This window comes from Aethalodelphis obliquidens, unplaced genomic scaffold (assembly GCF_003676395.1).
Source record: "Aethalodelphis obliquidens isolate GAN/ISIS:26980383/991018 unplaced genomic scaffold, ASM367639v1 scaffold123, whole genome shotgun sequence".
NCBI lineage: Eukaryota > Metazoa > Chordata > Mammalia > Artiodactyla > Delphinidae > Aethalodelphis > Aethalodelphis obliquidens.
Window position 1 is genome coordinate 567,929 of NW_020838067.1, and position 21,883 is coordinate 589,811.

Below are 21,883 nucleotides of genomic sequence, written 5' to 3' on the forward strand. Positions count from 1 at the left end.
GATGGGACCCTGCCCGCCGCGCTCGCGGGGCCGCGCCGCCTCCTCCGGGCCGGGCAGGGAGAAAGTTCGCGGCGGCGCCGCCGGGAGGGCTCTGCGGCCGGACCGGGCCGGCGGAGTGCGCTGGATCTCCGGCGCCGGCAGGCCCGCGCGGCCGGAGTGGGCGCCGGTCCGCCCAGGCCCGCAGGCCCGCGCCGGCTGGGAGGGGCGGTGCGCCAGCCGCGCGCCCGGCCTCCTCGCCGCCCCGCGCGGGGCCTCTCCAGGGTCAGCCGCTTCCCGCGGCCGCTCCGAGGGCTGCTGCGCAGCCCCGGGCCTGGTGGGCGGCGGGGCTGGCGGCGACGGGGCGCGATCGAGCGGCCTCGGGGTGGGGATTGCGGCTCCGGGTACCCCCGCCCGTTCCGAGACCCTAGGGGATCCCGGGAAGGGGGCGAGAGGGCCAGAGGGGCTCCGGTGGCTGCCTAGAGCCGGGAGCTGCCCCTGGCTCATCTGTGGGGTGCTGGGGCCACGCCCCTTGAAAGAAAGAGGGGTGTGTGTTGGGGGACTTGGACCGAGCCTCTGCCCGCGAGCCTGGGCTCCGGTAGCGCGGCCGTCCGCGCTGCTCCACCTCCTTCCGAGCTGAGGCCGGTTCTCTGGGTCTGCGCGGGGGTGGGCTCAGCCTTTGCTCCTCCGGCCCTCTGGAGGCCCTGGGCCCTCGGGAGCTCACCCCAGGCAGGTCCCCTGGCTCCCTGCTGGTTTGGGGTGTGCAGGAGAGACCAGGTGCTGCGCCAGGCAGCCCAGAGCATGCCCGGTCCTGTGCCAGAGACGGACTTGGAAGCCAGTGATTCCCTTCAGGGCCGGGCAGCAAGTGGGCCTGGGAGGGGGCCCTGGAGGCCCCAGAAGGGCATTTCAGGCAGGGGAGACAGCTCTGCCGAGGCCTGGCCCGCCCCGGTGTGGCTGAGGTGTGTGCTTGGGGGTGGGAGCGGATGAGGGCTCTGGACAAAGCAGACAGCCCTTTGCTGGCTCCTGGCTGTGGCTTGTGTGTTTTAAGCTCCCCTGCACCCCTGAAGGTCCCAGCGTCTTGAGTATGGCGTCAGGAGGAGAGGACCCTCAGGGAAGCCCGAAGGCAGGTGCTTTTTCTGCGAAGCAGGACTCCAGTGGCCCTGGATCCTGGTCCTGTGCATGCTGGTCCCATAGGGCAGACCTGGAGGGGGAGCGGGCGGCTGGGGACCACCTCCCGGGGCCTCTGTTGGGGGAGGTGGGGTGACTGGGCAGCTCTTGGTCCCAGTTGCTGACAAGGTACCTTTGGGTAGGAGGGCCGTGTCTTCTCGGTCCCCCACACCTCAACCTGTCCGTGCCCCAGAAGAATCCAGATCTGGTGGGGCGGGGGGTGGGGGGGGCGCAAGATTGGGGCCGCCCCTCCGTGAAGAGGCCTCTGAGGGCCTTTGTTTCTCAGGGCGAGGAGTGGTGGTGGCCGCTGGGCCCGGGAGAGAGCAGGGGATGACGCTCGCTCCACGCTCTGCTGGGCAGCTGAGCCCGTCCTGTGCAGGAGTGGAGGCCACTGTGCCGGCCCGTCTGGCCTTTCCCTGCCCTGCGCACCTCCAGTCGGCACACCCGGCACCAGGCCGCTTTTCCTTCCCGGTCTGCTTCTCACTGGTCAGGCCCAGCCTGCTTCCTGTACCGGCGCTGCGGTCACTCTCACCACCCTCTGCGTGGTCCAGCAGGTTCCACCCCCAGCTCTGGCTCCTCTGTGCCCAGGATGCCCCTCCCCCGCCAGCTCTGGGGCCTGGTCCTTCTGGGGCAGGTGGAAGGGGCTCCCCAGACCCCAGCGCTGCTGCTGCTTCACCACCCCCCCACCCCAGCCCGGAGCGTGCATCTGTTGCTGCTCCCCTCCCCCAGCCCAGCATGGAGTGAATGCATTTTCTCCTGGGCAGACCGGAGGCCTGTGGGAGTCCAGGTCCCTGTAGGAGTGCTGAGAACTAGCTGGGTGACCTTGGGTGTATCTGAGCTGCGGGCCCGTCCCTCTTGGGTAGGGGCAGTCACCCAAAGTCTTCAGTGGCCCCTGTGAGGTGGTGGCCGGGAGGACTCAGCCCCAGGCCTGGTGCCCCTTTCCTGGCTGCAGCCCCGTGCCTCTGGCTGGTCCTTTCGGGCAGCTCTGTTGGGGGAGGGGCAGCAGGCCCCCGGCCAGGCTGGAGTTTGGATGGTGCTTCTTCAGCTGGGTTCCTCCCGTTTAATATAAAAAGTAGGGTCCGTAAATGCGTTAAGACGTGTATAATTATCCCAGAGGAGGGGAGAGCCCAGCCCTTGGTAATTGCAGGCCTTCTTTGAACTGATAAACGGTGAGTGATTCATGCTTTCTTTGGAGTTCCCAGGCTGTCAGCCCAGGCCTCACCACCACCGGGAGGAGCCACCAGGTCTGCCCTGGGCTCCTGAGCTGGGGGCAGGGGCCGCCTGCGAGGTACCCGGCGGCCATAGTTCCTGGGGTGTCTGGGCGGATATCTGCAGGAAGGCAGCTGACAGCCTGCTGGGGGGGCCCCTGCGGGCAGCACAGCCCTGTCCCCCTACTGCGGGATCCTGGCCAAAGGCCCGCATTTTCTAAGCCTCAGCATCCCCCCTCCCCACCACCTGAGCAGAGGTGTAGGTTTTCAGTGGCATCCGTGAGTGGGGAGTGAGGACACAGGGAGGGAGCAGGTCCTGCTCTGCAGGACCCAGTGGTTCACTCTTTCATTCACAGGTGCTGGGTCCTGGGCCGGCCCCTGGGGCTCAGCGGGAAACCACAGAGCCAGGCCCTGCTCTCGTGGGGCTGCCACTCTGGTGGGGAGAGCGTCGGGGAGCAATACGTGACAAAACCGTTAGCAAGCACCTTGCCACAAATTAAACTGGGTGACTGAGAGGGACGGCTGCTGCCTTCGGCCCGCAGGTCGAGGGCTGTGGGCAGGAGGCCAGAGGAGCCCTGTGCTGCAGGGGCAGACGTGGGGGCCCGGAGACCCACAGGCTCTGGGGCCAGTTCCCAGCCTGGACTTGGTAGAAGGCACCTATCCTTTGGGCCTCAGCTTCCCCACCTGTAAAACGAGAAGCGTCGTCTGGGGGCAAAGAGTGTGTGCTGCGCGCCAGTGCCTGCCTGCAGTGGGGACCCGGCGTTGCTGTGGTCGGTTTCCATCCAGGAGTGGGGTGAGGCCCCAGCAAGCCCGTCTGGGGGTGTGACCAGCAGAGCCAGGGCGGGACCCCTGCTGGCCCTGAGCGGGCACCCCCCCTCATCCGGGAGAGGAGCTGTCGTCATTACCATTGCACGGATAGGGAGACCGAGGCTGGCAGAGAGGAGTAGCCCCCACCGGGGCCACGTGGCTGCAGAGCAGCAGGGTCTAGGTTTACCCTGGTGCCTGACTGCCAACTTCCAGGCTGCGGGGAGCTGAGACTTTCCGAGAGGAAGTAGGGCCAGGGCAGGATTCTGGGGCCTCACGCACGGGGCAGGGGCACCGGTGGGCTGGGGGTGGGGATGATGGGTGGGAGGTGCAGGGCTGGGGGCTGGGCCGGGGTCAGCAGGGAGCGGCCCTGGGGTCAGTGTGACTGGCCCCCCTTCTGCGGGCCCTGCCTGAGCGTCCTTGTCTAGCTGAGAGTAGGACTGCCCAGGGCCTCGGGCAGAGAGGTGGTCACCCACCTTGGGAGCTTGGAGCTGGGGGTCTTGTTCCCTAAGGCGTGGGGAGGCTTGAGTCAGGGGGTGATGGCCCCCAGGTGTGGGTGTCGGTGGGGCTCCCGATCTAGACCCTGAGCCCTTGTCACCCGCCTTCTTGTTCTGGGTTCATTTTTCTCCTCCACCCGGCCACGGTGGCCCAGGCAGCGATGGAGCGTGTGTGGCCCGTGCTGCCCGCAGGTCCTAGGCTCGGTGTAGCCGCTTGCAGGGTTCCAGGCGGGGAGGTGTGCTTCCTGCACCTCGGGCTTTTCCTGGAGGGGTGGGTCACGCCCCAGAAGTGGGATGTCCCAGGGGAGGACGGGCGCGTGGAGCTCAGTGACGGCACGTGTGTGTGGGGGGGGGGGCACGCGAGGGCTGCTTGCGCTTACACACTTTGTCCCCCGTTCTCCCCGCAGGGCTGAGGCTCCCGGCCCCGTGATGCGCATCCCTGCAGGACCTGAGCGCCGCAGCCCGAGGCCGCAGCCCGTCATGCTGCCGCCACATCTGAGCCCACGGGCGCTGCCGCCGCCACTGCTTCTGCTGCCGCTGCTGCTGCTGCTGGGGGCCGCGCCCCGGGCGGGCGGGGGTCCACAGCCCCCTTTCCGCAACTTCACGGCCGGTGAATGGGCCCTCACCCACCTGGTGGTCCACGAGCAGACGGGCGAGGTGTACGTGGGCGCCGTGAACCGCATCTACAAGCTGTCGGGGAACCTGACGCTGCTGCGGGCGCACGTGACGGGCCCCGTGGAAGACAACGAGAAGTGCTACCCTCCGCCCAGCGTGCAGTCCTGCCCGCACGGCTTGGGCAGCACCGACAACGTCAATAAGCTGCTGCTGCTGGACCAGGCCGCCAACCGCCTGCTGGCCTGCGGCAGCGCCTCGCAGGGCATCTGCCAGTTCCTGCGGCTGGACGACCTCTTCAAGCTGGGCGAGCCGCACCACCGCAAGGAGCACTACCTGTCGGGCGTGCGCGAGGCGGGCAGCATGGCAGGCGTGCTGATCGCCGGGCCTCCCGGCCAGGCGCAGGCCAAGCTCTTCGTGGGCACGCCCATCGACGGCAAGTCCGAGTACTTCCCCACGCTGTCCAGCCGCCGGCTCATGGCCAACGAGGAGGATGCCGAGATGTTCGGCTTCGTGTACCAGGACGAGTTCGTGTCCTCGCAGCTGAAGATCCCCTCGGACACGCTGTCCAAGTTCCCGGCCTTCGACATCTACTACGTGTACAGCTTCCGCAGCGAGCACTTCGTCTACTACCTCACCCTGCAGCTAGACACGCAGCTGACCTCGCCCGACGCCGCCGGCGAGCACTTCTTCACGTCCAAGATCGTGCGGCTGTGCGTGGACGACCCCAAGTTCTACTCCTACGTCGAGTTCCCCATCGGCTGCGAGCAGGCGGGCGTGGAGTACCGCCTGGTGCAGGACGCCTACCTGAGCCGGCCTGGCCGCGCCCTGGCCCGCCAGCTGGGCCTGGCTGAGGACGAGGATGTGCTGTTCACCGTGTTTGCCCAGGGCCAGAAGAACCGCGTGAAGCCGCCCCGGGAGTCGGTGCTGTGCCTGTTCACCCTCAGGGCCATCAAGGAGAAGATCAAGGAGCGCATCCAGTCCTGCTACCGCGGCGAGGGCAAGCTCTCGCTGCCCTGGCTGCTCAACAAGGAGCTGGGCTGTATCAACTCGGTGAGCGTCCCGCGGTCCCGGAACGAGGCGCCGACCGCTCGTTGCGTGGCGCTCACCCTGCGCTGGGGGCCGCTGTTGGCCCGTCTCCCAGGGTCAGGGCTGCACCTGGGCTGCGGCTGTCCTGCCCGTTAGAAGACGGGGTGGCGTGACCGCGTGCACGAGTCCACGAGCCCCCGCGGCCGTTGGACGGAGCCCCTCCGACCACGCGCCTGGTGCCGTTGTGGGTGCTTTTGCGGGCCCCATCTTGTCTCCATTTCAGAGACAGGGTTGCCCGGGGCGGGGTGACTTGCCCAGGGTACACGGCCAGTAAGGGGCGAGCTGGGGCCACACCAGGGTCAGGTGGACACCAGACACCGTCCTCCCTCTGGGTCCTGTTGATAGGCTCTTCTGACTCTTGTGCTGGGCGCCTGGCCATGCACCTGACCTGGGAGCGGCCCGAATGCCCGGGGGCTGGACGCTCAGGAGCCGGCAGTCCCATCTCTAGGCCCTGACGGGGTCCTCTAGGGGCCAGCTGCTTTTTGAGGGGTGTCTCTTGCACACCCCCAGGCAGTAGGACCCCTTGTTTCTCTGAGTAAGGTCCCAGGCTCAGAGGGGCTAAGGGACTTGTTCAGGGTCGGTGGGTAGAGGACCTCCAGTGCCAGGCCTTAGACCCTCTGATGCCGCTGCCTGGGACGCGCTGGTGGCCTGGGGACAGCCCGGCCCCTCCCTAGCCTCAGTTTTCCCATTTCCGTCCTGGTTTGTCTTCAGAGCAGTGTGGGTTGGCCCTTCTTTCTCACATCTGTTGCTGTGTGTGGCGGGGCCCCATCGTAGCAGGGCTGCCCTCCAGACCTCGGCCTCGGGTGCACAAGGCTGGTGCATCGCCCATCCTCCCCTCGGCCTCTCGAGGAAGGTGTTTGATCTTCATTGTATAGGTGGAGAGACTGAGGCTCGGAGGGCCAGCGCTTGCCGAGATCGCCGTGTGCTCTGCGCGCCCTGTGCCACGGCTGGTCCCCCCTGCCTGGGCCTGGTCCCCACTGCCCCCCGCATCTCCCCTGGCCCCTCTTCCCCTGGCCCAGCCCTGACCCCGCCTCCTGTGCTCCTTCTGCATTGGTGACCTCATGCACTGCAAACCTCAGACCCCCAGCCTGCTGCAGGGGAGCCGCGCAGACTCCCTCCCCCAGCCCCCGGCGTCCGCCCTGCCCTCCCAGGCCCTTCTCCGGAACCTCACGCTATCGATTGTTTCCTCTCTGACCGTAGCCGTCTCCTCTCAGCCAGCCCCTCCCTTTGCCTTTTAGGTGTAAGGCTGTGTCCTGTCTTGAATAAGCCGTCCTAGTGCCCCACCAGTCCCCGGCCACCGCCTGTGCGGCCTCACTGTGCAGCAGGCCTGGCCCCTCCCTGCCCACACCCAAGGCTGCCTCTTGCCTGCTCCCCACTCAGCGGTGGACGCAGGGCCTGTGCCTGGTGTGTGTGAGAGGTGCCCACCCCTGGCGCCTGCTCCTGGGCCTCGAGCGGCTTCCAGGGCCTCAGTTTCCCCATCTGTCAAGTGGGTCCAGGAGTCCCTGACCCCTGCCCCCGCCGCCCAGGCCGCTGCCCCACGTGTGGCCTGTGCAGGCCTTGGAGAGCGGCCCCTGAGCCCCCGCCCCAGCCTGGGGAGGGGAGCCGGCCGGTGCTGGCTGCGCCGCCCCGCAGGGCCCCAGGCGCCTGGCCTCACCCCCGACCCTCCCCCGCTCCCGCAGCCCCTCCAGATCGACGACGACTTCTGCGGGCAGGACTTCAACCAGCCGCTGGGCGGCACGGTCACCATCGAGGGGACGCCCCTGTTCGTGGACAAGGACGACGGCCTGACCGCGGTGGCCGCCTACGACTACCGGGGCCGCACCGTGGTGTTCGTGGGCACGCGCAGCGGCCGCATCCGCAAGGTCAGCCTGGGCCGGCAGCGCGAGCTGCCCCGCTCTGTGTGCCATGGACGGGGGCGGGGACCTCCAGGGGCTCACGGGTCCGGGCCTGAGCGCTCCCTGTGGGCTGCTTCCGCGTCCGGCCCGAGGCCCTGGCTGGGCGTCGGGGCCTGGTGACGCCGGAGCTGCCGGAGCTGCTGGCCTTGCTCCCCACGGGTGTGGGCGGCGGGGGCGGGGCAGGCCTGTGGGGCCCCCTCCCCTCCCGGATCCGGTGTCTGCTGAGGCAGCACTCTGCCCTGGAGGGAGGCCGCATCCTGCAGGGAGACGGCAGGGCCGAGGGCAGGGCAAGGGGGCGCCCCGCCCCCGCTGGAGCGCCAGTGTTGGGGTGCTCTGGAGTGGAGGTCAGCTCCTGGGCCCCTCGTGGGCCCCTGGGACGGGCCGGTCCCGTGCTTCCAGGTCTGTGTCCCCGCCGGCAGGTGCTGGGCTGAGCTGGGCAGGGGCGGGCTTTCTGGGGCAGCAGCCCCCCACGGCTCAGCTGCGACCTGGTGGGTGGTTAGGGACCAGGCCAGGGGAGGGCCGCCCGGCTGTGGAGGAAGTTCCTGGGGCACATCGGGGTGGGGGTGCCTGGGAGCCCCAAGGATCAGCGCAGGGGCGGGGCCTCGTGCATGAAATAACAGCCCTGCGGAGGCTGCTGCTGACACAGCTCCCCAGCCGGCGTGCGCCCGGGGGTGGGCCTGGGCCCGGGGCCAGCCAGAGCCTTGCCTGCTCCCAGAGCGTGCGGGGTGGGGTGTCTCCCGTCCCTGCCATGCTGGGTGCCCTGGGAATCACGTCCCACTGCCGGCTGGCTCTGTGGCCTCTGGGAAGGGCCCTGCCCCCAGCCTCAGCTTCCCCATCTGTGAAACAAGCCTGAAGCAAGGGCTTCGGGCAGTGGGGGCCGTGCTGACCGAGGGCCCCCCGGGCCGGGTGCTGCGGAGTTCTGCTCACAGGACTTGCGGGTCCCTGGGGTGGTGGCAGCCCAGCTCGGGCCCCTGCCACCCTCCGGGCCAGCCCCTGTGCCCCCCGTCCCGGCCCTGGTGTCGCATCCTGCCTGCGCCCTGGCTGAAGGGCACTCTCCCTTCCTAGGGGTGGGGCCTCACCCAGCTCACAGCTCGCTGCTGCCGCCCCAGGGCTGGGGGAGCAGAGGAGAGGGACCGTGGACCCCCGTGGGTGTGCGCTGGTGGGCTGTGCCTGGCGGGGCCTGCCCCACTGCGGCAAGAGCCCCCGTGGGGTTCGGCTGCAGGTGAAACACTTGGAGACCTTCCTGCGGGGCCCTAGAGCCTGTCACCTGGCCGCAGGCCGGACTCCAGGGGCTGGGAGGGGCCCTCTTGATGGCTGGTGGGCTGGCGGGCAGCTGGCCGGGCGCCGTCTTGTCCCACGGCAGCCAGCCACCCTGTGAGGCTGGGGGAAGGCGTGAGTCCAGCGCAGCCTCCCTCTGCTGCCTGCCGGTCTTGCTCCCTGCCCCAGTCCCACCGAGGGGAAACTGAGGCCCCGAGAGTGGACCACGGGGGTGGCCTGGGCCCGCCTGTGAGAAGAGGCTGCTTCGGGAGTGAGGAAGCCACAGCTGCGGTCCCCTCGCCCCTCTGCACCTCCCCCGCACCTGCCCACCGGGGCACTGTCCGCCCTGGTGCATCCAGCTGGGCCCCACACACCGTGTGAGTGGATGGCGCCCTTTTCGGGGGTGTGGGGTTGGCCACGCCCAGGGGCGGTGCCTGCTTGAGGCTCTGCCCCCTCGCCCGCAGACTGGCCCCCTGCACCCCTTCTCCCTGCGCGCCCCTGCCCCGTGGGCACCAGGTCTCGTGGGTGGCCCAGTCCTCTTCTCTCCGGGCCTCCCTGTCCCGCGCTGGGGCCTGGGGCGGTGTGAGGGCCGGGGGGAGGGGTGTCCCCTCTCTGCTCGTAGGCCTGGGCTCCCTTCCCCTCGGCCCACCGGTTCCTGGACCTCCTGAGGTCCCCAGGAGAGGCCTCTGGCCTTGGCCCGCTTGAAGGACGCTGCTCCCTGCGGGCGCCCACGTCTCCCTGGCCGGGCCTGGCCTTCGGCAGCAGAATTCCCACCCCTGCCTCGTCCCTCTCGTGTCATCCTGACCCAGCCCGGGGGTGGGTGCGGCCGTGGTCCGGGGGCCGGAGCCGGGGCAGGGGGCACTGCAGCCGGCACGGTGCCCCCTCCCTGCTGGCCCGCCTGGCTGCCTCCTCCGAGCCTGGGGCGGGCTGGGCCCTCGGCTCTGTCTCCGGGGTTGAAATCCAGGCCCTTCCTGCCGGAGCCTGGCCCCACCACGTGAGCCGCGAGCCCTGGCTCCCTGTCTCGTGTCCTTTGTCTGCCCCGAGCGGGAGCCTGGGCCTGAGGGCTCGCCTGCACCCAGGGACAGGCCCGCTGCGCTGACACACCCCATCCTCCCCACGTCCGGTCTTTCCCGGGCTTTAAAAAGCGACTGGGCAGCCCTAGGGACGTGGCTGGCTCTGGGCCATCTCCAAACGGTGTTGTGTAAAATTGTAGCTGATTAATTTAAGCGCTGCCCGCTTGAGCCGCTGAGGGCTGGCTGGGGTGCCCCGAGTCCGCTGCCCTTCCCCAGAGGCCCCGCCCGCCACCTGCCCCTCCGACCCCAACCGAGGCCGTCATCCTCCTGTGCAGACACCCCCAGACCTCCGCCCTGCCTGTCCCCTCCTGCGCCTCCCCTGCCCGGTGGCCTCCGGGTCCTTGGGTGCCCGCGGGGGAGTGGGGGGTTGGAGAACAGCCTGTGGACTCCTGCCGGGGCGCCTGCCCTGCGAGTCCACAGCTGGCGGCATGGGCCTGGTGAGAGCGGTTGTCCTGCCACTGCTGCAGGGCCGGACTGCGCTGGGGACGCAGCTGGCCCTGCCGCTTGGTGGCCGTGCCAGGCAGGCACGTGGCCCCGTCCCCCCAGTTAGCCGGTTTTCCGAGAGAACCTGAAGATCTGTGTTGTGTGACGTCTCTCGATGGTTAAGTGTCGGCAGCTAATCTACGTCTTAGGACAGCATCGTGGGCCGGCCTGAGCGGCGGGGGTGCATCACGGGCCCACGGGGCACCGGGCCGCGGGGTGGGCCCCGGGGCCGCACAGCTGGACCCCCAGGCTGGGCCCATCAGTGGGTTCACAGTGCTTGCTGCCTGTGCGGTGATCCCGTAGGGAGGAGAGACCACGGGCTGCGGTCTCAGTGCTCTGTCCCCACAGCGGGCCTGGTCTGGCCTGGTCTCCGGCCCCTCGGGCATCAGTGCTCCGCGTGCCTGCCGAGCGCAGCGCTCTGGGCCTGGGTTGCCGGGAGGGGAACGTCCCTCACCCTCCAGAGATCTTGGTCTTGGAAGCTGCCTCCTGGCAGCCCCTCCCTTCACGCACCCCCCCCCACCCCCGCCCCAGGATTCTGAAACTCAGAGGCCCTGGAAGCCGAGTGGCTGTGGGTAGGTCTCTGCGCCAGGGCGGCCTGTCCGCAGGGTCCCTGCTGCGCGCCCCCGTCCCGGGCCGACGTCCTGCTTGGTGCGTCTGTGGAGACCCCTGCTCCCCAAAGCCCAGGTCTGTGCGGGGGTGGGGGGTGGGGGAGGCCCCGTGGCGCTGGGGACGCTGACCTATTGAGAGATGCTGGCAGGGCCTGGCTGGGCCGCCTCCCCGGCCTGCTGCCTGCACCCCCTCGGGGCTCGTCTCGGGAGTCTGGAGGACGCGTAGATTTCCAGCATCCGCTCTGAAGGTTACCCACCCTCAGGAAAGCGCCCGGCCCGGGAGGTGTCACAGGAGAGCACGGCGGGCGCCTACTCGGGCGCTGCCCTTCCCGTGGGTCCCCTCAAGGCCTGACCATCCGTCCCTGGGCCTGGCTGTGGCCCGAGTCCCCCGGGACGTCATCTGTCTTCCTCTGCTCAGCACCCTGCGAGACTCACCTGTGCTGTGCAGTCAGTCCTGTGCCGTGGGGGCGTCCTGTGCTCCAGACACTCTTGACGACGTCGCCTCCTTCTGGGTGGACGTGACGTTGTTTCTGTCCGTGTTGCCGTTTCCAGCACCCGGCGGTGGGTGGGTCAGCGGTCAGCACGCAGCCCACCTCGTGGACAGTTTTTGGGTCCCTGCGGTGCTCCCTGCCCGAGGAGTCGTCGGTGGGGAGTGGAGGGGCTTCAGCTGCCTGCTTCCTGCGTGTCTCAGCTGCTGTGCCCGTGGGGCCCCGTGGGTGCACTGCCCCTGCCCACCCAGGGCGGGGGTCCCCGGAACCTGCGGGTGGCATCGCATGGTGCCCCGCGATGTGGCTGTGTCCTGGGGGACGTGATGTGGTCTCTGGCTCTCGAGGCTGGCTGGCTGCGGCAGGCTGAGCCAGCGGGCACAGGGACCTGTTGGTCACCCTGTGGGTCTGTCCGACCCACCTCAGCCCTCACCCCAGAGCCAGTGTTGCACCAGGGCACATGCAGTGACGGCCAGCGGGGTTGCCCACAGGGGTCTTGCCCCAGGTCCACCTCCCTGCAGGGTCTGGCTGGTCAGGCTTAGGCCCGGCGTCAGCACCGGGGCACCTTTGGAAAGAACGATGCCCTTGGGTGCAGGCCGGCAGTGGCCTTCCTGTGCCCGGTCCCCCGAGTGCCCAGGCTCAGGGCCAGCCTGGTGGGGGTGGCCTCACACGGCCCAAGGTTACCACCCACAAAGTGCAGGACCCCTGCCTCCTGGGCAGACAGGGCTCTGCCCTCCAGGGCCCATCTGCAGTGGGGTGTGGGAGCCCCCGGCAGCCCAGGAGATGGGTACGGAGGCCGGAACAGGCCAAGGAGCTGTGCAGTGCGTGGGAAGGGTGTTCTGGGTGTGGTGGACACGTCACTGGTGACCCTGCAGTGGTCACCAGAGGCTGCAGAGGTCAGGCCTGGGGACGGAGCTGGAGGGCAGTGGTGGTTTTGGGAAAGTGGAGGAGGTGCGTCAACTGTTGGTGCAGGTGGGGTAGAGTGGATGGGGGGGTCTCGGGTTTGAGACAAGGACATCTGGCTGGGTGGTCACTGCTGCCTGCTGCGGCACCCTGGCCGTGTCACTGCCGTGTGACGGAAGGCTGTACGATTGCTGCTGCCTCCTGGCCCAACTTTCTGCAGCCTCCAGAAGCAGGGGGACAGACTCCCCAGGACAGCTGTCACCTCCTCCCCCCTGGCAGGGCTCAGCCGTGGGGGCCCCCCTCCAAGCACCTCCCAATTGGGCTGGCCCCTCCGCGTTTAGGAGCCGTGAGTTTCTTAATTCTCACAGCTCTGTGAGTGGGGTGTCTGTGGGCAAATGAGGAAACTGAGGGTCAGGGAGGACCACTGCTTGCGTTGGTTGGTCCCTGCTCTCCCGTCTGCGTGTTGAGGGTTGAGAATAGGAAGGATGAGATTCCTGGGCCCCCACACCCCAACCTTACCAGGTGTATCTGGCCCAATTACAACCATCAGGCCTCCTGCAAATCATGTTTTAATTACCTAATTACTGCCAAGAAGAAATTGCTAATTGCTTTTCCAGTATCAAATTCTTCCTGGCCTTTCTGAGGACGGACCCAGGAAGGGGCCTGGAACCTGCCCCCCGTCACAGAAGGGGGGATGCTGTGGTGGCCTGTGAGGGGGTGGGGAGGGGTCTGGGAGCTGGACCCATCGGGCGGCCTCAGCCCCGTCCGGGAAGGAAGGGGTGGCAGGGCTCCCGTCCCTTGTAGCCCCTCCCGGGACCACCCTGCCTCCTGGGGGCTGGGAACAGGTTTGGCCGCTGCATCTACAGGAAGAGGGGGTGCCCGTGAAGTCCCAGCACCGCGGTGGCCTGCTGGCCGCTGCCCGTTCTCTGCCTGTCCCCCCACCCAAGGGCCTGTCCTACTCCTACCCTCATCCTCGTCCGGAGACCAGGAGTCTCGCTCAGCCAGGGCAGCCCCACTTTGCAGATAGACAGGGGTGGGCGGGACAGGGAACTTGCCCTTCCCGGTAGGGGCCGAGCTGGGCAGCCCCCTGCCTCCGGGGGCTAGGGCGCGTGCCGGCCTTGGCATGCAGCCTGGACGCCCCAGACATCCTCCCTGGTGCCCACACCCGCCCTCGGCCCAGAGAATGGACCCTTTGTTGGCTCTGGGCTGGACAGACAGCTGACCTGGCCGGGCCGTCAGCTGCCTGCCCGCAGCCGTTGGCCAGGGCTTCGCAGTGGTGGGTATGGGTCAGCCAGCTGGCCAGCCTAGGGCTGGGGCCTCCAGGGGCCCCTGTGCAGGACTTCCTGTCTGCTGGGCCCTGGGCCCCAGGGTCCTGCTGGCCTGGGGATGCTGAGGTGAACCCATTCCCTGGCCCGTCTGTGTGGTGCGGTGGGCCCGTGGTGGCGGTAGGTACACAGCCCGTGGTCAGTGCCTTGCCTGGCCCTGGCTCCCAGAGGCTGCTGGGGCCCAAACCCTTCGTGGGGGCACTGACAGCCCTTGTGCCTCCGCTCAGAATCCAGGGGACTCCCCCTTGTACAGAGGAATAGGGGCGACCCCGGTGGAGAAGGGAGCAGGGGCCAAGGGTCTGGGTCAGAGCCGGGCTGGGTGGGTTTCCGGGCCGGCAGGCGTGCCGGGGCAGCTGGACGGCTCCGCTCAAGCCAGGGGGACCGAGCTGGCTTTGGGGAAGGAGAGCTCTCAGCTGGTAGTGGAGAGTTCTGGTGGTCGTGGGGGGAAGGTTTGCAGAGCACAGAGGTGACAGCTGGACGTCAGGGATGACACCAGGGAATGAGGAGTCTCCTGCCCAGGGTGGGCCGCCCCAGGTGGGTGGCCCTCGAGTGACCGCTGTGGGCAGGGGTGTGGCGTCAGCACGCACGCTGCCAGTGGTGTGTGTCCCGCTGTCCTGCCAGCTGCTGGGCCCCGTACCCGCCCTGCGCGCCCCTTCTCCCCGGAGCGCCCTCCTGGTGGCCTGCCGCATCCCTCCTCCCACTTGTGGAGCAGACTCCGCATCCCCAGCTGCAGCGGGCTGTCTGGAGCCCGGGGTTTCTCTGGCAGGTCCTTGTGGGCCTTTGTTTACCTCGGTGCTGCCCGGGCCCTGCAGCCCGAAAACCAGGCTCCGTGGCAGGTGTGTCCCGAGGACTGGCCGAAAGCCGGTCTGTCACGTGTGTGTGTGGGGCTCCTGCGGAGCCTGGACGGGGCTGCAGGGTGCACAGAATGGGGCATGTGCACCCACTGGCCTGTGGGCCGTGCCTCTCTGCCCCCCCCGTTCTGTGCCCTCCGGAAACAGGGGAGCCTTGCGAGGTTAAGGGCTGGGGCCGCCCAGTGGAGGGCAGGTGGGTGGTAGAGGGGTGCGTGGCGGATGGACAGCTGGACGAGCACACTCCTGCCGCAGCTGTTGGGAGCCACCTGTCGAGTCGCGGCACTTGGCGGGCCTGGGGGCGGGGCCACTCTAGAGACGGGCTGGCCGCCCTCCCACCTTGCCCGGGACTGTGCCTTCCCCTGGGTGCCCCCCTCCCTGAACTGTCCCCCTTGTCCCCTACGGGGTGGTGGGGGCACCGCTGATGCGACGTCCACGCCCCAGCCTGCACCCTCGGCCCCGAGCGGGTGGGAGAGGCTGGGGCCCGGCAGTGTCAGGTCTGGGCTCCAGGGAGGCTGCGGCGGGTGGAGGCGCCTGCAGGGAAGAGGCGCAAAGGACCCTGGTTTGGGCCATTCGTGTTGAGATGAGTCTGGAGCTCTGGGTCCCCCCTGGTGCCCTGCCCTGCCCTCTGGCCGTCCAGTGCCCGCTCCCTGGCTGTGGTCCAGCCTGGCCTTGCTGCGCCTCTGTGGCCGGCCCTTGGGTTTTGGGGGTTGCCTCGGGGCCTGGCCCCCCGGCCACCCTCTGCTGGGTCATTTAGTCCCCGGAGTGGCTCTGGTGTTGGGGGAGGCTCCCGTCGCTCAGGCTGCGTGGGGGACCCTGAGGCAGAGGCCCCGCAGCCGGGACGCGCCTGAACAGGGCTTGGGCCCAGGTGGTGTGGGTGCAGAGGCCAGCCTCCTGGCCTCCCGGCCTCCGTGGCCAGGGCCCAGTCAGCTCTCTGTGAGAGCAGGGCAGCAGGCTCTGGGGTTGGGGGGTGCAGGCTGGGTGCGTGGCGGATGGACAGCTGGACGGGCACACCCCTCCAGGCCCTACCCGGGGGGGCTGAGGCTGGGCTGCTGCACGCCCCCTGCCCCCCTCCTCCCTCCCGGCCCAGTCCTGCTTCCTCCCCTGCCGGCAGGCGCTGGACTCGGCTCTTCCGGGTCTGGTTTGACTTAAGCCTGCCTGCCCGGCGGGGCGGCAGCTGAGCGGAAGTGGGGGGGGTGGCCGCGGGCGCTCAGGAATGCGGCCCTCCCCTCCCCCTCCCCCTGGCCTCCCCGGCCGGCCGCCCTCTCCCAGCCGCCATGGAGCTGGCCCGAGCCGGGGGTGTTCGCCTGGCCGGTCAGGCCTGCCCTGCCCTGTCCAGTCAGCGTGAGGCGCCAGGGAGGGGCGCTGGGCCGAGGTGGAGGTGGGCTGGCGGCCCCGGGAGCCTGCCTGCGGGCTGAGCCGGCCGCCCCACGAGTCCCGTCTCTGGAAAGCCCCCCGGCTCTCGCTGCTAATTAAATACTTTTGTTTGGTAAGAGCAGCTAAAGATACTTGCAGCGTGGCGCGCAGCGGGCGAGAGCTGGCTGAGTGAGCCCCCGCGTGTCTGGGACGTAGACCGTGTATTTCCTCATGCCTGCACCGTCCGCCCCCCTCCCGCCTTCGTGCTGGCGGTGCCCGCTCTCTCGGCCCCGGCCCCCCCTGCCTCCCACTTGGGAGGATCCTGGTCTCTCTCCTCAGGTGCACTGGACGTCCCTGCGGGCCCACCGGCCCTCGTGCCCCCTCCCCTCTGCACAAACAGCCCTCCCTCGGCGATGGGGATGCCCAGCCTGGCCCCAGGGAAGGCCGCCCCGGGCTCCTGCCGCCTCTGCCCTGGACGTGGCTGTGCGGCTCGGGACGGGTGGTGGCTGGAGGGCTGTGGTTTTCTCCAGCCCCCAGAGACCCCCACGCCCGGCAAAGGGGCTGGGCCGCACCGGCTCCTGGGCGTGGTGGGGGGGCCTCGGCCTCATTCTTCAAGGGCTTGGGGGGGGGTTGCTTGGGGCGCTCCCAACCCCACACCTGGGCTGGGGGTGGGCAGCGGCTGGAAGGCACTGAGGCAGCACCACATGGCTCTCGCTGCCACAGATGCTGGTGGACCTGGCGAACCCCGGCGTCTGGCCGGCCCTGGCCTACGAGAGCGTGGTGGCCCAAGAGGGCAGCCCCATCCTGCGTGACCTGGTCCTCAGCCCCGACCGCCAGTACCTGTACGCCATGACGGAGAAGCAGGTGGGTGCCCCGGAGAGCGGGCGGGGCCGTCACTGTGCAGCCAGCCTCCAGGCTTGCCCCTCGTCCCTGGACGACTGCACACCCACGGGAGCAGATGCCCAGCGAGAGCGTTTTCAGGGGAGTGGTGTTGGGGGGTTTGGGGTGTCCGTTGGGGCCCCCCGTTCCCGGTCTCTGGCCTGGCCGGCTCGTCAAGGTCGCGTGCCGTGTTTCTGGTCCAGCCTGCTTGGAGCCAGCCTCTGCCCTTCTGCTCCACCTGGTGACCCCGTGGCTGCCGGAGGGGTGCAGGTGGGGCCGCGCCTCCCTTCTCTCCTGGTGGCTCCCTTCCCCTTTGCCCCCTCCTGCCATCGGGTTATTACTCGGTCGCTCTGTGTCTCGGGCCAAGCCGGCGAGGTTGGGGTAAGCGGTGCCCTGCCGGCCTCCGGGCTCAGGATTGGGGCTCCCCTGGGAAGCTCGGGGTGCAGCAGAGCGAGAGGGACTGGCCAGAGCTGTCGCCCGCACCGACTCGCGCCCTGGAGACTGGCCCGGTCTGCTTGGCCTGGCTCGGCCGGTCAGGGTCACCCAGGACTGGCCCTTGGATAGACAACGCGTGAGGAAGGCCCGAGACGGGGCTGCCTGGTGTGTGGGGGACGGGACAGGACAGGCCCGAGAGGACCTGATGCCGAGGCCCTTCCTGCCAGGTGACTCGGGTGCCCGTGGAGAGCTGTGTGCAGTACACGTCGTGTGAGCTGTGTCTGGGGTCACGGGACCCCCACTGCGGCTGGTGTGTCCTGCACAGCACGTGAGTCCGCACAGGCCGTGGGGGTGGCAGGGGGCCCGGCGACCTCACTGGGAGCCTGGGGGCCCGGCTCCCGTGACCCGCTGAGTGACAGGAGCCCAGCTTCCCGGGTCTGGATGGGGTGCAGGGTGGGCCAGGGGCTCCGCTGGCCTCTCGCCTGAGCCCGCCCCACGCCTCTGCCCACAGCTGCTCCCGCCGGGACGCCTGCGAGCGGGCGGCTGAGCCCCAGCGCTTCGCCGCGGACCTGCTGCAGTGTGTACAGCTGACAGTGCAGCCCCGCAACGTGTCCGTGACCACGTTTCACGTTCCGGTGAGCGCGGCTGCTGGGGCCGGGGTGGGGCAACGCGGCGGCGCAGGGGGATTGGCCAGTCACCCTTTTCCCCTGCCACCCAGCTTGTGCTGCAGGCCTGGAATGTGCCCGACCTCTCGGCCGGCGTCAACTGCTCCTTTGAGGACTTCACCGAGTCTGAGGGCGTCCTGGAGGATGGCCGGATTCACTGCCACTCCCCCTCCGCGCAGGAGGTGGCGCCCATCACACGGGGCCAGGGTGAGGCCGAGTGGGCCGGCCTGGGCAGCGCGGGGGGCCTCCTGTCGGGGGTAGACGGTCACTGGGACAGTGGGCGGGCGTCCCGTGGTGACCGTGGAGGGCGTCAGGGGAAGGCGGGGCGGGGGTGGGGGCGGGGGCGGTGCCCTTGGCCGTTGGGAGGGTCCTCGGCGAGGCCTTTTTTCTGCGCGGGCCTCCTGGGTTCGGCTGCCCCGGGGCCCTGGTGACGGAACCTGTGCCACTGTTACAGGAGACCAGCGGGTGGTCAAGCTCTACCTGAAGTCTAAGGAGACGGGCAAGAAGTTTGCGTCTGTGGACTTCGTTTTCTACAACTGCAGCGTCCACCAGTCGTGAGTGTCTCTGGCCTCCTGCACAGAGTCCCGCGGGGCAGCACTTGGTCGGGTCGCAGGAGCCAGGACGGGGCCTCGAGGGGGAGGCCGGGTGGCGGGAGCGGCAGCTGGGGTGCGACATGTGCTGATTCCCCTCGAGTGGGGAGTGGGCCGCGGGCACCAGAGCAAGGCAGGGAGCTGGGGGCGCTGCTGCGTCGTCCAGGCAGGGCACGGCCAGCCGGGGCTCGGGCATTGGATACCTGCTGCTTTGGGGCAGGAGGGGTCCGGGTCCCCTCTGGGTCGGGCAGCCCCTGGGGCACGGACAGCTGGGTGTGGGCGCTCTCCCTGGGCCTCTGGTCTTCTGCGAGCGCGCCAGCCTCAGAGGAAGAGCAGGAAATGCTGAGGGCCCCCTGCGCGTCCCGCAGCGGCCAGAGCCCTGGGCCGGGAGGGGGTCAGCCTCGAGCCGAGGCGCTTAATTTTTCAATCGTGTTTTCATTTGTCAACCGACTTGCAGGCTGACGCACTCCTGGCTGTTCGTGGGGCGCCCACCGTGGGCCTGGGTGTTGTTGGCACTGGGGTCCAGCCTCCCCGTTCTGGGCGGGCTGGAATCTTTGGGGCAGGGGCTGTGCTCCGAGGCTTGGAGGGGTCGAGGGTCTCTGTAGAGGCAGGGCGGTGGGTTATGTGGAGCTACAGGGACGGTGAGGTGAGGTGAGGTGCGGGCTGTGCGGCCCGTCCAGGCCCTGGAGACACGTTGGAACGAATCAGACCCTTGCCAGGCGAGCCTGCTTTCTGGTCGGGGAGGCGACGTCTACCACGGCCGTCCAGCCTGCAGCCGCCACTCGACACCTACGTTTAAATCTCAGCGAATTAGAACAAGGTGGACTTTAAAACGTGCTCCTCGGCTGCACTAACGCGTTTCCAGCGCTGATGGTCACGCGTGGCTTGGCACCGGCTTTACACATGTGCTTCTCTGAGAGGTTCTGTTGGCTGGCGCCGGGGTGGACTGTCAGGCAATGGAGGAAGGAGGGAGGGGAGCCCCGGCAGGCAGAAGCAGACCAGCTCTGAGCAGTGAGGAGCGGCCTGTGCAAAGGCCCTGGGGCGGCTCCCTGATCAGCAGCAAGGTGGGGGCCCGGGCTGCGGCCTCACCACGCGCCCTCTGCCTGCAGCTGCCTGTCCTGCGTCAGCGGCTCCTTCCCCTGCCACTGGTGCAAGTACCGCCACGTGTGCACACACAACGCTGCCGATTGTGCCTTCCTGGAGGGCCGCGTCAACGTGTCCGAGGTAAGGCGTCCCGTGGGCTGGGTTTGGAGGTGTGGAGGAGTTGGGTGCCGCCTGGGGTGGTGGGGATGCTGGCCGGAAGGTATAGGGGGATGCCCTCCGGGGCTGTATCGGCCTGGGGACGTCACACCCAGGGCCCGTCCGGGGACGATGGGGGCAGGGACCGTCCTCCCAGTGCGCCGGGAGCTAGCTGGGAGCGTGTCTGGCTGGGTCCACGTGGACAGAGCTGGCTGGGCGAGGTGCAGGTGGCTGGTCTTTCCCGGAGTCGCTTGCAGGGCTGCGTGGTCGCCAGTAGCCATCAGGTAGCAGTTGCTTCGGAGCCGAGCGAGCAGTGGGGCTGAGCACCAGGCCTGAGCCGGGCCTGCCCGGCAGGGGGTGGGGGCAGGGCTCCCCGTGTCCAGCCTTCGGGTGCGGAGCCAGGCCTTGATGCCAGGCCTTGCCTCTCCGGTAGCTAGCGCGTCTGTTGGCTGGATGGGGTAGGAGGGTGTGAGTCCCACCAGCCATGGGGCGCCTGGGGGCTGCATCTGGACTGGACTTGCCCGTCACAGAACCTGCCCTGGCTGCCCCGCCCCCTTCCCTCGGGCTTTGGTTCTTCCACTCCCTGGTGACGACGTACAGGACAGATATACGGGACAAGACGGCAATGGCGGGGGCGGGCCAAGAGCAGGCGGGGACGTGGGGTGGGCAGGTGGGCTTCCAGGTGTGCGGCCTGCTTGAGGAGCTGGCCCGGGGGTCCTGGGGGTGGGGCAGGGGGCGGGGGCAGCAGAATGGACGTGTGAGGTGGGGGCCCGGTCTTCCCTGGCCGTCTCTGAGCTCTGTGCCCATTTGAGCCGTTCCAGCGGAGCAGGCCGCCCGGCGGGACCCTCAGGGAGGGCTGGCATGGGCGTCCCAGGAGCGGCAGGGGGGTAGACCCTGCTCAGGAGCTCGCCTGCGCCAGGCAGGGCCGGGGAGCTGGTCGGGGTCAAGGGGGGCTGTCTGGGGATGGGCTTCACAGACGGTCCCTCCTCAGCCAGTCCCAGGTTGCGTGGGGACACCCCTAAGGAGCGTGACGTTTCCACAGTCCCCCCATCCCTGGTTCAGGTTTGGTCCCCGGGGCGACCCCTCCCCAGCTTGTGCTCAGGCCGCAGGGTCCCAGTCCCAGCGCTTCTCTGCTTCCCGCCCGGAATGGGACAGGGTCCCTGTGCTCCCGCGTCTGCCCGGTCGGCTTCGGCTGGGGCGGCCACCAGAGCACGGTGGGGACGGGGTGGCCCGGCAGGGGTCCCACGCGGAGCACCCCCAGAGCAGAGCAGCCCCGGGGGGTGGCCTGCGCCCAGACCCGGCCTCCCCAGGGTCAGGAGTGAGTGGGTCGTGTGCTCCCCTGGCAGCCTTGTCACCAGGAGGCTCTGGGCCTGAGGCCGGTGCCCCTGCGAGCGGAATGGAGGTCAGTCTTCCAGACACTTCCTTGCTTTGTGTGAGAGGAGGGGCTCTAGGTGAGTTATGAAAACAGAGTCGCGGTCCCTCGTTCGCTCATAGGCCCCGAATTCCCTGGACGGCAGAGCCTCTGCGTCCACACTGCTTATCAGCTCCCTGCTGCCTCCGGCTCAGCCTGGTCTCAGGCCACTCGAGGAGGCTGGGGCCAGGCCCGGGCTGACGCCCGTCCATGGCTGGAATCATGAGGTGCCGAGGCCCAGCCACAGGGAGGCTATGGCCCGACAGGGGCGTGGAGCCTGCACCCCGAGACCCACAGGGGGACAGACAGCGGTGCTGGCCTCCCGGCAGCAGAGCTGGTGTCAGTGGAGAGGGAAGGTGCGAGGTTGGGGGACAGTGGGAGCGGGGCCTGGTGGCCAGGACGAGCTGGGGCTGCTGAGGGATGTGGAGGGGCAGCAGGGGCGTCCCTGGGCTGGGGGCTGGCACGGGTGCCCTTTCAGGTGGCCACCGTGCACACCGGCAGCTCCCACAGGGCTGCAGCCTGAGCTCCAAACGCAGCCCACGTGCCGGTCAGTGCCCCGTGTGCAGGTGGCCGTCAGGGCAGCCGCAGACCCGGTGGTCAGTAGTCAGCCTGCCAGTCCTGCTCAGCTAGCTCTGCTCCCCCAGTGCCCCCAGGGGCCCCCAGAACCTCTGCAGAGCTGGCCCGTGGTGCCGCGGGAGCTGCCGTGGGGCGTGGGGATCGCAGTCTGTTTTCAGCGTCTCTATTTAAAGCACCTTCCGCAGAGTTCCCGCGGGCCGGCTCCTCCACGGTCGCTGCAGCCCTGCTGCAGGGAAGCCGGGCCATTGCGTTAGTTAGTGTTGCTGAAGCGCTGGGCCCGGGGGCCGGGCTGTTTGTGTGCTCGCTCCGGCTATTTTTACCTACTCCCCGGGCCCCCAGCTGAGAGCTTGCTCCTGCTTCTGCCTCAGGGACCTCTCGGCTGCTTCCAGATGGGGCCCCTCTGGTGGGGTCCTAGGACCCTGGGGCAGGGCACTCGGGCCCCGGGGCGGGCCTGCCCAGCTCACAGTGTGCAGCCCGGAACCCGGGCCCGGCTGGCCGTCAT

The 21,883-nt window shown here is 69.1% G+C and overlaps 1 protein-coding gene across 3 annotated transcripts in view; it reads left to right on the forward strand.

Moving 5' to 3' along the window:
* Window positions 1-21,883, forward strand: part of PLXNA1 (plexin A1) — a 45,046-nt gene that overhangs the window by 1,959 nt on the left and 21,204 nt on the right. For 2 of the 3 annotated variants that reach the window (XM_027098456.1, XM_027098453.1), the window contains exons 2-9: window positions 4,060-5,317; window positions 7,033-7,215; window positions 16,310-16,450; window positions 17,128-17,228; window positions 17,412-17,535; window positions 17,619-17,772; window positions 18,020-18,119; window positions 19,265-19,379. In XM_027098456.1, coding sequence (XP_026954257.1) covers window positions 4,082-5,317; window positions 7,033-7,215; window positions 16,310-16,450; window positions 17,128-17,228; window positions 17,412-17,535; window positions 17,619-17,772; window positions 18,020-18,119; window positions 19,265-19,379 — 2,154 coding nt within the window. In that variant the 5' untranslated portion in view covers window positions 4,060-4,081. The remainder of the gene's footprint in view (window positions 1-4,059; window positions 5,318-7,032; window positions 7,216-16,309; window positions 16,451-17,127; window positions 17,229-17,411; window positions 17,536-17,618; window positions 17,773-18,019; window positions 18,120-19,264; window positions 19,380-21,883) is intronic. The other variant, XM_027098454.1, reaches the window with a different exon arrangement.